A 14719-nucleotide genomic window follows, 5' to 3' on the forward strand; every position below is an offset into this window, starting at 1 on the left:
CAGTAATAAAGTTAGTTTCCTGTTTGCCACTAATACAAAACAAACCACATTAATTTACTCAGATACGGTATACTGTTACTTAGTACTTTTAATAGTCACTAATGATGCATGTGTATGTGTGTGTGTGTGTGTGTCTATATATATATATATATATATACATCTATGGAGGAGGAAGAGAAAGAGAGAAAGAGAGAGAGGAGGGCTCAGACAGATACGCTTGTGCGACCATCTTCGATCCTTCAAAGAAATTAAGAGTCAATAATGATCTATTTGATAAAAATCACTTTGTCACTTTTTTTTTTGTTGTCTCCTAACACTTCCCTTTCCCTTAGTTTACCTCTTCCTCTCCTATTTCTCCTCCTGTATCATTGTCCTTTTTCTCGCTTATTGTCTCTCCCTTCTCTATTTTTATTTATCTAACTACCCTTCTTTTCTGTAGCTTGCTCTCCCACTCCCTCCGTCTTACCTTTAGCTAACACTGTTCCCCTCTATTTCCGTTCTTCTCTTTAGCATGTCTCTCCTTCTCTCTCTCTCTCTCTCTCTCTCTCTCACTCTCACTCTCGTCAATATATTTCATAAAATATTCAAAGCTGATCATTATCTCCCCCAATATGCATGATATATCTTTTGTTTCCTTTTAAAATGATATTTAAGTGTCATTACAAGGTCAGTAATTGGTTGATATATGAAAGTGCTCGGTGAAGCAATGAATATCGAGTCATTACGCATACATAACTGTATTGCATTATCTTAAAGAAATCCATATTGCATTACCTTTGAATTATTAACTATGCGTGCAGAGGTGGATGTGATGTAAAAGCTCGCTTTACGTCCACCTGTTGTTAAACCTGTTTTCTTTCATAACCTGAATTGTACAAAAACTTACAAGTAAAATTTAAGAGCACCAGGTGGAATGCTTGATTCCGACGAGGTCGATTTTCCCTTCCCACCATTTTTTTTTCCGCGTTCGATAAAATAAAGTATAATCAAATTATGGGCTCGCTGTTATTGACTAACTCCTTCCTTGAATTTCAGGCCTTGTACCTCTACTAGAAACAGTTCTTTAAAAAGTAAAATAAAATAAGGCAAACCAAAAGAAATCATCATCATCGTTATTTTTATTAAAGCAGCGAGTTGGCAGAATTGTTACCACAACCGGCAAAGTACTTAGCGGTATTTTCCCGACTTAATATTCTGTGTTCAAATGCCCTGAGGTCGACTTTGCCTTTCAGCCTTTTGAAGTTGATAAAATAAGTACCAGTTGAGCAGTGGAATTGATGTAATTGAGTTGACCCCTGTCCTAAAATTCTAGGCCTTGTGCCAATAGTGAAAAGGATTATTATAAATTCCACCATAGCGAAGGTGGAGGTATTATTTTCAGTCGTGTTTGTTTGTTTGTCCGTGGACAAGATATCTCAAGAACCGCTGGATGGATTCGGATGAAACCTTCAAGGATGTTTGGCCTCGTGACTGGCACGAACTTATTAGATTTTTGGATAGATCCGGTACCGGACAAGGATTCTGGATTATTTTTCCTGTTTTTTTACTTAGTTTTTGAGAGCGGTCGGGTTAATTTTTAGTATTCTCGTTTGTGAGAATAGTCGAGTTTATTTCAGATAATCGTTGAGAAGACGTTAGTGTTGCCTTGGCGGAGGTTTTCAGATACACTCAACAATTTTGATTGTTGGAAAAGAAAAAATCCTATCGGGCTACAACAAGTAACTTTAGATGCCAAGAACCCTCCTAAATATCTTTGCTCTCCCTAATAAGAGTTTTCTGGAGATGTACTAAACTGGCTTTTATGCCTATTTCCTCTATCCATCTGTTCAAATCTTCAGAGATAGTTCCCAATGCACTCATAACTACTGGGATATATTTTATCCGCACTTTCCATAGTCTCTGTAATTCAATGGATAGGTTCTGGTGCTTTGCTATTTTTTCTATACCTGTCATATTGGGGTTTTTTTTATCATTTGGGACTGTAAAGTATTTGCAGGCTTCACTAGATTCGGGCCATTTAGTTTTGACTTCATTAGCTTCCTCACCCTTCTGATGTACTCCTTCTCGATTTTTGTTTCCATTTCTATAGTTTGTACTTTGTCAGATTCTAATACCCCTAAGTACTTAGACACTACTAAATCAGGCCTTCTAGTTTCTATGACTTTGTCAGTCTTAATGTTAAAGTCCCACAACATCTTGTATTTCTTACTTTCTAGTACTTTACTAGGTTCATGTTCATACCATTTATCAGTATGTTCAAATCCTAGCTTTCTACATAACTCCCAGTGGATTACTCTCCCTGGGTTGTCATGCATTTTCTTGTAGTCTTTCTGTGCTAGCATGCAACATTCACTTAATATATGATTAACGCTATCCTCTTTTGATTTGCATAATCTACATTGGGAATCTACTTGGTTTTTGTCTATCTTAGCTTTTATTCAATTAGTCCTTAATGCTTGATCTTGTGCAGCTACTGTCTCCCTCTTCAGCTTTCATTTTTGCAACCATAGCATGTCTCACTACTACTATTTGCTGCAACTATCTTTGGAAATCTACCATACAATGTCTTCTCCTGCCAGTCAGATAATTTCTGCTCTTATTTCTGATTCGTTTGGGTTTTTGATTTCCCTAAGCTTTACTGTGACTCTAGCAGTTTTGAATACACTTTCTTCACTATTTCCTACATAGGTCTCTATATCTACTTTAGCTAACTCCACGTAGTCTTCTGCTGATATTAACCCTCTTCTGTCTTCCTTCCTAGGTAAGTATAATCTTGTTATTCTTGCCCTTGGGTGGGGTCCTTCATTCATATTGAATTCCTTTCTAGTTTTTCTGTCTAGCTTTGCTAATTCAGTTTTTGTCCATTCTACAAAAGTATCTACGTAATGATACTGCCCAAGCATTTACAGTCTTCAATAGATAGATTCGGGCTATTTAGTTTTAACTTCATTAGCTTCCTTACCTTTCTGATGTAATCCTTCTCAATTTTCGTTTCCATTTCTATAGTTGGTACTTTGTCAGATTCTAATACACATAGATACTTATAACTCTCACCTCCTTTCAATGATTTTAATGTCTGGCCATCTGGTAATTGGATGCCTTTGCTGTTGACTCCCTGTCCCCTTCTCATGACTAATATTGCATATTTATCTATGCCATTCTGAACTGATATCCTTTATCTTCCTTAATACTAAACTGAAGGGGATCAAACATAACACAAGTATTAAAGAGGACAACTAGTCCCCCTGGAAAATTCCTCTCTTGATATTAACATTCCCTAAGAGTGTGTCACCTGAGTAGAGATCTACTTACCATTTTTTCATGCTAATGCTAATTCATTTTCTTATGTTGCCAGCTATACTGTATATACTAAAACATTTTAATGGAATAATTACTATGAAGCATTGTGTAGAATATATTGTATAAAGGATCGTGGGTAAAGCCAAAACAATGCGAAGTAAATGCAAGGTAAATCACAAGAAAACAAATATATGAAAAAACGAATTGATATCTTTGTTTTCTTGTGATTTACCTGGCATTTACTTCGCATTGTCTTGGCCACAATCCTTTATACTAAAACATTTACTTCTCCATGAGTGTCGGATCATATCATAGGTTTTCCTATAATCTATCCATGCTATTGCTAGATTTTTTTCTAGCTTTTACCTCATTTAGAACTGCTTTGTCTATGTACAATAAATCATACGTTCCTCTAGCCTTCTTCCTGCAACCTTTCTGTTCTTCTGGCAGTAAATTCTGGTTGTCAAGGTGCTCATAAATGCTTTCTGAAAGTATTCCTGTTAACAGTTTCCACACTAATGCTTGGTCTATAGTTGCTAGCTGTATTGCCCTTGTTTTTATATTTTATAATGAGTATTGTCCTCCCTCTAGTCATCCAATCTAGTATTATTTCTCCATTAAGGCAATCTTGAAGTTGTTCCCTCAGCCTCCCATGTAAGCTACTAAATTTCTTTAGCCAGTACTCTTGAAGTAAATCTGGTCCTGGACCTTTCCAATTCGACACTTTTCCTAACACTTTACTCATTAATGCACTAGTTAGTCTTAGATCTGGCTGCTTCTCACTACTTCCTCCTTTACTTTCTTTAACAATACTGCATCTCCATTATCATTGACTGGTTTATCCTAAATATTACTCCAGAGCTTTCTAGCTTCTTCTGCATTAGGTTTCTCACTTCACTACTTCTTTCTCCGCTATTTATTTAGTTATAAAATGTCCTCTGATCTGTCTCAAATAATCTATTCTGTTGATACTGATCTATTCTTTTCCGATACCTGGCGAGTTTGCATGATATTGCTATAATATGCTGTTTCAACTCTTCTATTACTATCCCAAATCCTTCCTCTTTCACTAATGATCTTTCCTCGGGGGAAGATTTGCATCTTGTGTTTCCTAACTTGTTCAGTTTCTACTCAGATTTTGTCTTAAAGTCTTCATTTTATTTTGTAGTCTCTTTTTTCCCCATTTGCTCTTTTTTAATATTTCCTTGTGATATATCTAATCTTCTAGTGGCAACTGTCCCTCCTGCACAGATCAATAAGTTAGCATCTCCTATATTTTAATATCTATCCCACTGATAACTGAATCCAATTTTCTAGTCATATCTAGCAACTTCCTTCTGTCGGTGCCTTTTAATGTTGGCAATCTTTTTTTTACTTCTTTACTCATTACTTCCTGCAACTCATCTAAAATCTTCTGATCTTCCTCACTTAAATTCCTTAAGTCGTTGGTGCCAGTTGTCCCTTCTTTATTGGTAGCACTATTGTTATTTTCCCCTTAGATTCTTCTTTGGTTTGAGCTGTATCTCTTATGTTATTCTTTGTCTTTCCAACTGCCTGGTCTTTCTTTTCTAGTTCTCTTGTGATCTCCTCTACCTCCACTTCTGTCATCCACTTTCTTCTCCTAATAGCATCAGCTTAATCAACTAATCTCTGCTCAGTCACTTTAAACATACCTTTCTCTACCCAAAGTATTTACATCCATTTTCTATAGCCCCTTCTTTTAGGTTCACTTTCTAAGTAGCACTGCTTCATTTTCGCTGTTACAATGAGAGTTCCTTTGGAAACTTCTGTCTCTCATAAATTGAGGTAAGATAACGTTTGTTATTATTACTATCATGATTTTATTTATTTATTTATTTACCTATTTATTATTATTATTAATGTTATATGAAAACTCACAGCTTATTTAGCTGGGTATGATGGAAATTGTCAGCTGTCCGCAGCCAGCAGACTAAAGTGACACTTGTTTACTGGTCATGCTTCAAGAACCCTGCGAAGAATTCTTGCAGTTCCAAGCACACTTTCCATGCTGGTAGTTGAGTGCTGATACTTCTAAGTGCACAATTACTATTGCTATCATGTCTACTCTCTTCATTGACCACAACCTTCGTATTTCCCACTTTAAATCTTCTTCTTTCACATTGATCCTGTAGTCACCGGGGTTTGCTATGTTGATAATTATACACGTTCTTTCTTTTTTATTCATCACAACAATGTCCGGTTTCCTATGTCTGGTCAGGTGATCGCACTGGATCATTACATCCCACAGGATTTTGCAGTTCTCATTTTCGGTGACTCTTTCTGGGGGTTGTTCATACCACGTCTTTGCTCTTTGAGGGCCGTGATTTCCACAGAGCTTCCAATGGATCATTCTTGCCACATTGTCATGATGTCGTTTGTATTCGCGTTGCGCCAATTTCGGACATTCGCTAACGATGTGCCATACCGTTTCACCCCTCTCACCACACATTCTGCATTTGTCACTATCGGTACTGTTGTCTATTGTGCACATCATATAATTGGTCCTTAACGCTTGTTCCTGAGCTGCGCATATGAGTGCTTCTGTCTCTATCTTCAGGTCACTCCTCCTCATCCATAGCCACCGGTCCTCTGTATCTGCCTTGGCGTTCTCATCTCTTGCAAACTGACCGTACATTTTTTCTTCCATGCCTTTTTTTCTTTTTTCTTTCATTTTTTTTTTTGTTGTTCATTTCTTGTTTAAATGTTTCCTTAGTTACACAATTTTCAGTTTTGATGACGCCGGCCTTCTTCGTGTGTTTCAACAGTGGCTCCACGGCATTTCTTATATACCACCCTAAGCTATTTCTCTCTGCTTCGATTCAGTTCTGGCAACTGATCAAACCTCTCCCACTCTTAGGGTAGACGGTTCCGTGTACTGTTAACATTTTTCTGGTCTTGGTATCTATTTTCTTTATTTCTCTCTTTTGCCACTTTATAATTCCCGCTCCATACCGAAGTAATGCTCACGTATTAACTGCTTGGATTTTATTCCATCCAGTCAATTTTGAGCGCAGCACCAACCTCAGTCTTCGGAAATACTCCATCCTCAGTTGTTCTTTCACTTCCTTTTCCATTATATCGTTAAACTCTAGTACACCAAGGTATTTGTATCCTTCCGTTTCAATTTGCTTAATCAAATCTCTCTTCGGTAATTCTATCCCTGCTAGGGATTGTACCTTGCCTCTTTTTAGGTAGATTACTCCGCTCTTCTTGAGTCCAAATTCCATTCTAATATCAGTACTAAAACAGTGCACCGTGTTCACGAAGGAACTCATCTTTACCATACAGTTCCATACAGTTTCAAATCATCCATGAAGAGGAGGTGGTTGATTGCTTGTCATTTATCCTTTAGTTGATACCCCAGGTTCGTTTTCCTGAGTACCAAGATCAGGGATATCATGCAGAGATCGAAAAGCAATTGAGATAGGCTGTTGCCTTGAAAAACCCCTCTTTTAATACCCAGGGTGCCCAAACATTTTCCGTAAGATGTCAGTTCAATTTTCCCTCCCTCTTCAGGAAACACGTTACATTCCTCGCAATTCCAAACATCTAAGCACGTGATGATCCACGATTGTGGAAGAATCATATCATAAGCTTTGCGATAGTCAATCCAGGCCATTCCCAGATTTATTCTCCTTTCTTTACAATCTTGCATTGCCCCGGCGGTAATATATCGTTCTAATCGAGAAATTTATATAGTTCTTCTGCTATTCCTTTTGGCAGTAACTGCCACATTAACGGGAGTCAGAAAATTAGTCTGTAATTGTCAGCAACATTTCCCTTTGATGCATTCTTCGGGCACACCACCGTTCGTCCTTTTGTCAACCAGCCCGGAATTTCTTCTTCTCCATTGGTCAATGCATTAAATTGTCCTACGACCAATTTATGGCAACTACTGCACTTTTTTATCCAAAATCCCTGTACACCATCAGGTCCTGCTGCTTTCCAATTGCTTATCTTTTTACTCATATTTCTGATACTGTCTTCAGGCTGCAGAGCCATTCAGCTATAGTATTATGTTGTTCTTGCTTACTCCATATCTTACCCCAAAAAAGTTGACTTTTATCAGCATCAGGAACTTATCTTTCACGTTTTTTATCGTCATTAATCTCTTGATAAAATCTTTTTTGGTCGGTTCTAAACAATTTGTTTTACTGGTATTGCTTAATCCGTTGTTCAAACTTAGCCTTGCTTTTTTACATGTATGCACTGCTTCAGTTCTTCAGTTACAACATTCAAGCCTTTTGTATCTACACCATACTTCTTCCTAACTTTTTAGAATTTCCATTCAGTCTAAAGTTCTCCATTTCTTTTCTTGAAAAGTATTGACACTACACTGTTCAAGGAGTTTATATCTTCAGAAATTCTCCTTTTCCTCCACGGTCGTTTATTTCCTCTTCTATCCGTCGCTGTTCTATTCTCAGTAGTTCTCAAACCCGTCCTTTCCGCCTACTAACAGCCTTGAAAAGATTGATGTTCTTTGTTTCAATGTGTCTCAGTACATTATTGACTTTATTCGTCTCTTGATTTAGTCTCCATTGGTTAGTCTTCTTAAAGTCGCACACAAATTCTCTCCCATCTGTAATTAATAGATCCAAATTTCTGTCTATCATTAATCGATCTTCATTATTTGAGTAGTCACTGATCTCAATTCTTTCACAATTGACGGTATTATATTCTTGCGAACAATTGTCCATCTCTTCCACTATATCACTTTCATTTCTCGCATGCGCAACTTCTTCCGATATCATTCTTATAATAGCTTCTAACTTCAGTTCTGTTAACCATCCATTCTTTCGTATTGCTCTTGCTTGGTCACATAATCTTAGTTCAGTAATTTCGAACAGTTCCATTGCCTTCTATTCACTGTGCATTCGTTTTCTGTACCCTCTGACAGACATACCACTCACATCAACTGGGGAGCTCCGGTAGTAACACTCCATAACCATCATGTTTACTTGTTTACTCCACCTGTGTCTTTTAGCATGGCTAGCAGTTGCTGGATTACGATCGGGTCACCCTGCTGCACAGTGGAGCACCTTCCAAATGCGGCACCTTCCCCATTTGTTCCAGTCCCGTTCACACTATTATCGTCATTTATTTTGTTTGGCATTTTCATTCACAAATGAGGTGTGTTTTTAGTTTACTACCAACCGGTATTTTTAACGAGGCACCATCTCTATCAAGGTAGTCCGCCAAGGCTGCTGGGTCCTTGCTCCCCTGGTTTTGAACTCAGAGTGAACCTTCTCTTAGGCTACTTACCACCCAAGGCTAGCAAGTACAGCCTACCCGGAGCACAGGTTATTTGAAGGCACCAGATGCTCGCCTTTTTTCACACTTCTGTTGGTTTGGCGAAGGAGCCAACCAAGACTGCAGATCTCTTACTACCTTTAAGTTTGGCCTATTCCCTTCGCATTTCTGCATGCTGGGGACCATGAACCTGATTCTCACGAGGAGATAGGTGTGCATCAGTTGGTCCTGTATCTTCATCCAAATATTGCTCCGGAGGTAAGTCCCGGTTCATTCGCCTTCATCCTAGGCATGGAGCCATTGGACACTGGCAGGTTGTCACCACTGTAACTAAGGAGTCCAATTTACCCCAGTTTTTAATTCAGAGTGTTCCTTCTCCTAGACAGACTGCCAACCAGGGCTCACGAGTTCTGTCTACCCGTTTTCGGAATGGCCATTGAATTTTTAAATTCCTCTACTCTTTGCCAGGTTTTGTTTTTAATCCCACATAGTGTCGAAAATCCACTTTCCTCACCAAGCAAGCTTAGTGGAGTTGCCGGTTTAGTCGCCGACGACAAGTGACTTCACAAAGTCACTTGTAAATGATTCTGGGTAATTCTTGTTCGCTATTATAATTTCACTATTACTACTATTATCCCTAACTAATTATTTCCTAGTTCACAACTATAGTTTCACAATTATTACTATAATTATATTAATATAGTGATATATATTAATCATAGTAATAGAACCGAGTGGTTCTAATATTGTCTCCCCGACTTCTTTAAACAAGAAATGATGGTAGATTTACGGCTGTTGGTTTACTACTGTCGATGCTGCGTTAAATAGAGGAGCGGACTTGTGTCTACTAATACAGGCTGTTTGATTGGACTGCTAGCTGTTATGGCTGGCAGTCGATTAAGGGCGGGTGGGAGTTGATTTTTGAGCGTAACGTCGGCAAGTTGGGACTACCTATTTCTTTACTACCCACAAGGGGCTAAACATAGAGGGGACAAACAAGGACAGACAAACGGATTAAGTCGATTATATCGACCCCAGTGCGTATCTGGTACTTAATTTATCGGCCCCGAAAGGATGAAAAGCAAAGTCGACTTCGGCGGAATTTGAACTCAGAACGTAACGGCAGACGAAATACGGCTACACATTTCGCCCGGCGTGCTAACGTTTCTGCCAGCTCGCCGCCTTCAAGTTGGGATTACCATAACTAAGATATGGAAATTTATAAACAACATTTTACAGTTTTAAGAAGCTAGAGTATTCTATCTATAAACACCCCATCGTATTTACGATGAAGGAATTTATCTAAGTCAAATCATATCGTACTTATGTTTCGAGCATCTTCCGGAGTATTCGAGCGGTTCCAAGCAGTGCTGTTTTCTGCAAGTCCTCCACCCTTATTGCAGCCCCTATTTGTTCCACGTACTTCTCGAGATTTTTGCTCACTGTTCCCAGGGCTCCGACAACTATTGGTACTACTGCTACCTTTTTCATCGACCACAACTGCTTAACTTCCCAAGCTAATCTGTCATATCTCTCGACTTTTCTTTCCTCCTTATCGCATACCTTGTTGTCAGCTGGGCATGCTATATCTATGATCCAGCATAGTTTGTTTTCTTTCTCAATTAAGACTGTGTCTGGCTTCCTATTCTCTATCTCATGGTCGCACTGAATCATAAAATCCCATAGGATCTTTGCATTTTTATTTTCGATAATGCCTTCAGGTTTGTGGTCGTACCAATTTTTTGCTCTGTCAAGTCTACACTTGTTGCAAAGTGTCCAATGGACAAACCTGGCTATATTGTCGTCGTGTCTTTTATATTCCTTCTGGGCTAGTGGCGTACATTGGCTAGTAATATGCCATATGGTTTCACCATTTCGTCCACAGATTCTGATGTGTTGTCTATTCTATATTTTATGTAATTTGCTCTTAGTTCTTGCTCTTGGGCAGCACGGATTAGAGCCTTCGTTTCCGGTTTTAAATCACTTTTAGTCATCCACAGTCATCTTTTTTCTCTGTCTTATCTTCAACATTCCTATGAAATTGACCATGCATTCTTTTCTTTACCCACCTATTTTCAGTTATTATTATCATTATTATTATTATTATTATATTATTATATTATTATTATTATTATTATTATTATTATTATTATTATTATCATTATTATTATTATTGGTTGACTTTGCCTTTCATTCTTTCGGGGTCGATAAATTAAGTACCAGTGAAACACTAGGGTCGATTAATCTATTATTCCCCTCCCCACAAATTTCAGGCCTTGTGTCTATAGTAGAAAGGTTTATTGTTATTATTATTGATAAGGCGGTGAGCTGGCAGAAACGTTAGCAGACCGGGCGAAATGCTTAGTGGTATTTCGTCTACCTCTACGTTCTGAGTTCAAATTCCGCCGTAGTCGACTTTGCCTTTCATCCTTTCGGGGTCGATTAAATAAGTACCAGTTACGCACTGGGGTCGATATAATCGACTTAATCCGTTTGTCTATCCTTGTTTGTCTTCTCTGTGTTTAGCCCCTTGTGGGTAGTAAAGAAATAGAAATAGGTATTTCGTCTGTCTTTAGGTTCTGAGTTCAAATTCTGCCGAGGTCGACTTAGCTTCTTATCCTTTTGGGGTCAATAAATAAAGTATCAGTTGCATACTAGGGTCGATCTAATCGGCTAGCCCCCTCCCACAAAATTTCAGACTTTGTGCCTTTAGTAGAAATGATTATTATTATTTTTAATATTCATTGCCGAACCAGATCTTGATTTAGAAGCTCCCATAAACCTATTAAATGTTTTCCTTTTCAGAGAAATATATTTAATTTTATTGTCTCATTTTGTTGTTAAGCCGACCAGAACTGTAAGGGACTGACTGGTTGGCTGGGTCCTTGTCATACAGCTGCAAAATTTGCATGAAAAAACTTCATAATGAACAGAAACTTAAAACATTATAAACTGATACATTCCGAAAACAAATTGAACCACTGGGAATTTTGTAACAAAAGGTTATTAAGTACTTCTATCTTGTCTCAACACATTCAAGTACATACGAGAGAAAACCATTCTTCCGTAATAACTTGTACTGCCTACTGACAACACCTGAATCAATTAAGCTATCAATCAATATTTATTTACATCTTACAAGAAAATAGCGTTAATTTCTTGGCTTTATTAATCAGATACTCCCAAGTCAGTGAAATACACTACAAATCGATGAAACTGTGATATTTTTGTATTACTGAGATGCATATTTTTATAGTGATTAACCTTTCACTGTCTGAGGCAGCGATTCTCAACCGGGGTTCCCCAGAACCCTAGGGTCCCGCAAAAGGTTCCACGGGGTTCCGCGAGAAAGAATGAGATAAGCTAATGCTAATTTCATGATCGTAATATATATGCACAACCTATTATTGGTTATTGTAACTTAGTAATATATAGACATCATCCTATCAAACCTATTATGTTATCAAAAAAATATAACAACCATTGGGGATATATTTAGTGATGTCTGTAATTTATGGACACCATGTATTTTTTTCTTTATTTTTACAGAAATACCTAATAACCCAATATAGTAGTTTTTTGAAGAGGAAACATTCAGTAAATTCGGATGAGGCTAGTTATGAAGAGCCACAATCTTCAGACCAATTCCACTGCACTAGTAGTTCAACAACGGAAAGAAAGAAAAATTCTCCCATTCCACTGTGTGTCGTCTATGGCAAACAACTTCCAAATGCAGCAATGCCTCCAGCTAAACCAAAAAGACACTTCACAACATACGATTTTTTTAAAGGCTGTTGGAATCTCAGAAGAAACAGAGTACAGCTTTTGTGAGTAAAGTTAGTGTCAGTGACTAGGCTCTTGAAGCAAGTTATTTAGTAGCAGAAATTTATGCACAGAAAAGGAAAAGTCGCACAGTTGGTGAGAACTTAATACTGCCAGTTTGTAAAATTATAGTTGGTAAAATTCTTGGGCAAAATGCACTACAAGAAATTGAAAATGTTCCATTTTCAGATAGTACAATAAGTCGACGCATTGATGACATAGCACATGACATTGAAGAAGTTTTGCGTGACAAAATGAAAAATAGCAGTTTTTCTATTCAGTTTGATGAGTCAACAGATCTTATCAATAATTGTCACGTAGCTTTTGTAAGATTTGTCAAAGAGGGTGAAATTCAAGAAAATTTTCTATGCTGCAAAGAACTGCCTCAGACAAGCAAAGAAATAGATGTATTCAACATTTTGTCCTCATATCTGGAAAACAAGAGATCTCTCCTGGAAGGGCTGTGTTGGCATTTGTACTGATGGCGCCTCATCAATGGTTGGCTCCATAAAAGGTTTTGTTTCTCTTGTTGAACAAGAAAATCCTGATATAATCTCAACATACTGCTTTCTTCACAGAGAGGACTTGATTTCAAAATCACTGGGAAATGAATTGAAAAAAGTTTTTGACGATGCTACAAAATTGGTCAACTTTATTAAACAAAGACCAGTTCACCCCAGAATTTTTAAAAGACTGTGTGAATGCATGAACAAAGAACGTATAAATCTATTGCTATATACGGAAATCCGGTGGCTGGGTAGAGGAAAAGGTTTACATAGGTCGTTTGAGGTGAGAGATGAGTTGCAGAAATACTTTCAAGAAACCAATAAGCAAGATTTTGCTAAGTGCTTTGAAGATGAAAATATGACTGCAGAGGCTTATAAGACATTTTTCATCACGTGAATCAACTGAACAAGTCACTGCGAAGCCCCAGAGAAAATATACTGGCTTCAAGTGATAAAATTCTTGCATTTAAAAGCAAAGTGAATGTGTGGGAAAAACATGTAGCAAAAGGAAATTTTGAGATGTTTCCGCTACTTCATGGGCTTAAAAGTGTAAAGGGATATCAGAAAATTTCAAGTCTTATTGAATCCCACCTGGATGGACTATATATCAGAACTGAAAATTACTTTCCTTCCCTTTCAACGCAGGTATATAATTGGTTGAAGGATCCATACTCTGAATCTTTTGGTCATCCTGATAACCTGACTTTAAAAGAAGAGGAAGAACTTTGTGAGTTGCAGTGTGATCGTACAATCAAAATAAGATTTACAGACCTGTCTCTGAACAAGTTTTGGATTTCTTTGAAAAAAGAGTATCCTGCCATTCATAGGAAAGCAGTAAACATATTGCTGCAGGTTTCAACCTCTTACATGTGTGAGCAAGCCCTTTCTTATTGAACATGTATCAAGAGCAAAGACAGAAATCGTCTCCTTTCAATTGAAAATGAAATCCGTGAGAGAGGGAGAGAGAGAGAGGGAGAGAGAGAGGGGGGGAGATTGAGTCGGTGCATAATTATTGCGGCTTTTTTTCAACAGATGTTTTTCAACAAAAACAATAACAACATGTAATAAAAACATCTTTAAATGATTACTCCGGAGCCTTTTCGCCATCTACTTCAATTACTGATTCTCATTTGACTGGCAGAGAGTCAGACCGTCATTTAAAGATGTTTTTGTTAAATATTGTTATTGTTTATATACATATGTATATATATACATATATATATATTTGTATATATATAAATGTACCTGTATATATATATATATATATATATATATATATATATATTTGTATATATATAAATGTACCTGTATATATATATATAGGAGATGTATTTGCATAGCAAGTGAAATGATCTGAAATCGTTTGCTAAAACGAAAACAATTACAACGTGGAAGGTGTTTATAAGCCATTTAAGGCTATAGTAGAAGACACTTGCCCAAGGTGCCACGCAGTGGGACTGAACCCGGAACCATGTGGTTGGTAAACAAGCTACTTACCACACAGCCACTCCTATATATATATGTACATATATATGCACATATTGTATATATATATGTACATATATATGCACATATTGTATATATATATATATATGTGTGTGTGTGTGTGTGTGTGTGTGTGTGTGTATCTTTATATATAAAAGTGAAGTTGTGTGAGTGTCTGTCTTCTACGATTTAGATTCCTAACTACTCCCACATTTTGCGGTGCAGTTTAACCAAAACCGGGTATCTTATAGTCGTGATTCATATCGAGCCCTTCTGGGTATTAGCGCGCGTCTACGATGAGTCTACAATTTAAAAAAAATTTACCATCAGTTTTT

At 37.4% G+C, this 14719-nt stretch overlaps 2 protein-coding genes across 2 annotated transcripts in view; one reads left to right on the forward strand and one right to left on the reverse strand.

The window, feature by feature from the left end:
- Window positions 1-43, reverse strand: part of LOC118766051 (integumentary mucin A.1-like) — a 13672-nt gene extending 13629 nt beyond the window's left edge. The window contains exon 1 of the mRNA XM_036509205.1: window positions 1-43. This exon is cut by the window's left edge and continues 181 nt beyond it. The gene's annotated coding sequence lies outside the window, so the exon portion shown is untranslated.
- Window positions 44-12798: 12755 nt separating this feature from the next.
- On the forward strand, window positions 12799-13296 carry LOC115219301 (SCAN domain-containing protein 3-like). Its single transcript, XM_029789463.1, has one exon. The coding sequence runs from the start codon at window positions 12799-12801 to the stop codon at window positions 13294-13296; it is 498 nt and encodes a 165-aa protein (XP_029645323.1).
- Window positions 13297-14719: the final 1423 nt, after the last annotated feature.

The sequence above is a fragment of the Octopus sinensis genome, linkage group LG14 (assembly GCF_006345805.1).
Source record: "Octopus sinensis linkage group LG14, ASM634580v1, whole genome shotgun sequence".
Classification (NCBI taxonomy): Eukaryota; Metazoa; Mollusca; class Cephalopoda; order Octopoda; family Octopodidae; genus Octopus; species Octopus sinensis.

What these genes read in the sequence shown, in the direction of transcription:
- LOC115219301 (XM_029789463.1), top strand. Translation starts at nt 12,799, where the DNA reads ATGTATTCAACATTTTGTCCTCATATCTGGAAAACAAGAGATCTCTCC.